Source organism: Parus major, unplaced genomic scaffold, assembly GCF_001522545.3.
Source record: "Parus major isolate Abel unplaced genomic scaffold, Parus_major1.1 Scaffold329, whole genome shotgun sequence".
Classification (NCBI taxonomy): Eukaryota; Metazoa; Chordata; class Aves; order Passeriformes; family Paridae; genus Parus; species Parus major.
Window position 1 is genome coordinate 167,315 of NW_015379279.1, and position 3,252 is coordinate 170,566.

At 41.6% G+C, this 3,252-nt stretch overlaps 1 protein-coding gene across 1 annotated transcript in view; it reads left to right on the plus strand.

Moving 5' to 3' along the window:
* The window catches only part of SKAP1 (src kinase associated phosphoprotein 1), a gene marked incomplete at its 3' end in the record, with an annotated part of 65,600 nt that extends 63,167 nt beyond the window's left edge, over positions 1–2,433 (plus strand). Inside the window, exons 10-11 of the mRNA XM_015616025.3 lie at positions 1,601–1,657; positions 2,258–2,433. Of these exons, the coding sequence (XP_015471511.2) occupies positions 1,601–1,657; positions 2,258–2,433 (233 nt within the window). The remainder of the gene's footprint in view (positions 1–1,600; positions 1,658–2,257) is intronic.
* Positions 2,434–3,252: the final 819 nt, after the last annotated feature.

The window sequence follows — 3,252 nt, forward strand, 5'->3', positions numbered from 1 at the left end:
TCACCCCTGGTCACCCCTGGTCACTCCTGGTCACTGTGGTCACTGTGGTCACTGTGGTCACTGTGGTCACTGCGGTCACTGTGGTCACTCCTGGTCATCCCTGGTCACTCCTGGTCACTGCGGTCACTCGGGGCTGGAATTCCCAGGATTTCTGGGATATTCTGGGAAAGAAATCAATGATCAATTAATAAATAATCTGGGAGATTAATGTTAATCAATTAATAAATGAACAGGAAAAAGCGAGGTTAATTAATTAATAAATAATGAGGGAAAGAAATCCGTGATAAATGAATAAATAAAGAGGAAAATTGAGGTTAATTAATCAATAAACAGGAATTTAAATCCATTGTAAATTAATAAATAAACAGGTAAATAAACTGTAATTAATTAATTAACTATAAATTCATAAATGAACAGGTTAAAAAAGGTAACAAAATATTAATTAATCCATTATAAATTAATAAATAAACAGGTTTAAAAAAGGTAAATGAATATTAATTAATCCATTGTAAATTAATAAATAAACAGGTAAACAAAGAGGTAAAGAAATGGTAATTAATTAATTATAAATTAAAAAAGAAACAAAGAAGCAAAGAGGTAAATAAATGCTGATTAACAAATTAGAAATTAATAAGTAAAAAGATAATAAATAAATGGTGGTTAATTAATTAGAAATTAATAAATAAAAAGGTAAATAAATGGAGATAAATGCATTGCAAATGAATAAATAAACGGGTTTTAAAAAGGTAAATAAATGGTAATTAATGCATTAGAAATTAAGAAATAAGCAGGTTAAACAAAGGTAAATAAATGGTAATAAATTAATTATCAATTACTAAATAAATTAGTAAAAATTAGTAAATTAATAAATTGGACATTTTAATTGGAAACTTTTACATTTTTCATATTTTAAAGTTTTTACTTTGCATTTTTTATTTTCATTTTTACATTTCACATCGGTCATTTTAATTGGTATCTTTTATTTATAATTTACATTTTTTATATTTTCTATTTTTCTATTTTACATTTTTATATTTTACATTTTTATATTTTTCTATTTTCTATTTTCATTTTTATATTTCACAGGTTACATTTTAATTGCTATTTTTTCTTTGAATCTGTATCTTTTATATTTTATTTTATTTTATTTCTATTTTATTTTATTAATATTTCATTTATATTTNGGGAATTTGGGATGCTCCACGCAGCTCCACCCCCTTCCCGTTTTTCCAGCCCCTCTGGAGTCTGCCTGTCCATGGGATCATTCCTTCCATCCCTTCCTCCTCCTCTTCCCGAATCCTCTTTCTCCCGAATTCATTCCCAGCCTGGAATTTCCCCTCTGGAATCTCCTTTTCCCAAGGCACCTCTCTCCCCATGGGAACGCCCAGAATTCCCGGATTTGTTTTTCCCGGTGTCCGCGACAATTCCCGTTTTCCACAAAAATCTTCTCCGATGCTTCCTCTCTCCGCAACCAATCCCTGAATTTTTTATTCCCAGGATTCTCCCGGAGCCCTGAGAGCCAGAGCTGCGACATTCTCAGATTTTCCCGGATTTTTCTGCTGCTTTTCCCTGATTTTTCCGACGTTTTTTCCCTCCCCAGATGAGGAGCCGGAGCCGCCATTCCCTGAGGATGAGGAGGATTTCGGGAGCGGGGACGGTAAGATCCCAATCCAAAGGATTTCCAGGATATGGATGGAGGGAATATTTTGGGATTTTGGCCACTTTGGAGCATCCTGGGCTGTGGAAAATGTGGGGAACGGGAGAATTCCTGGGATTTGACTAAATTCCCGCTGGGAATTCCAACCTCAACCCGATGGGATGAGGAGGCATCTCCCAAAATTCCTGGGATAAAGGAAGTGTTTGGGGTTTCCAAATGGGATTTTTATCCCTAAAAGGCCAGGGAGGCGTCCCAGGGGAATTTTGGGATGGTTCCTGCGGATCCAACCCCCGTGGATCCCACCCGATATTCCCGGGATGCCTCCAGAGCCCTCCCATCCCTCTGGGAAGGAGCTGGGATGAGGAGAATTCCTGGGAAAGGACGGAAAACTGGGACAAAACTCTCAGGGGAGCACCAAGGATGGAATTCCATGGAATTCCTGGCCTTGTCCAACCTCAACATTCAACATTCCCGGGGGATTTGGAGCCTTTCCCTTCCCAGAGGAGCTCCGGGAGAACTTTTGGCTCGGGAATGGCCTTGGAGCTCCTGTTCCTATGAATCCCTCACCCCCTCCCAACCCTTTCTTTCCCTTTTTCCCAGAAAATTCCGACTGGGATTACTCCAGGTATTACCAGGGGCTGTGGGATTGCCGCGGAGACAATCCCGACGAGCTCTCCTTCCGACGGGGCGACCTCATCCGCATCCTCAGCAAGGTAGGAGCTGGAATTTGGGGGGAATTCTGGGGGGGAATTTTTTGGGGAATTTTCGGGATTTTTTGGGAATTTTTGGGGATTTTTTTTTTAATTTTGGGGGAATTTTTGGCGAATTTTTTGGGAATTTTTTGGGAATTTTTTAGGAATTTTTTTTTTTGATTTTGGGGGAATTTCTGGCAAATTTTTTGGGAATTTTTTGGGAATTTTTTAGGAATTTTTTTTTAATTTTGGGGGAAATTATGATGAATTTTTTGTGAATTTTTTTGAGGGAATGTTTTGGGAATTTTGCCTCGTTTCCCGTTTCATTTCCCATTTCCAACGGGGTGACGCCATCTGCATCCTCAGCAAAGTAGAATCCAGAAATTCTTTGGCTCCGGCCAATCCCTCACTCAGAACCGACGGATCCCGAGGGGTTTCCCGGTAAATTCGGGATGCGGGAAGAGGCAGCGGTGGGAGGAGGAGGAGGAGGAGGAGGAGGAGGAAAGGTCGGGAATTCTCGCTCAGCTGCGCCTTCATTCCCTTCTCAATCTTGTCCCAATTAATTTCCCGGAATTAATCTCGCGGCTCCGAGCGCGGAACAGCGGCTCCTATAAAATCCCATCTGGCGCCTTCCCGGCCCGACATTCCCGGGAAACCTGGGAAAGCGGGGCCTGGGAATCACGGAATTGTGATTTCCGCGGATCCCGATGTCCTGGAAAGCGACCCCATGGCGGCGTTCCCGGGAAATCGGGCCCTGTTGTATCCCGGGAATCCCGGGAATGCCGATCCCAAGGGATCCTGGAGCCCCTGGATCTGGGAATGATCCTGATGGGAATGGCGGGAGGGATGGATGGGGCAGCTGGAAGGCAGCGGTCACTGCGGTCACTGCGGTCACTCTGGTCA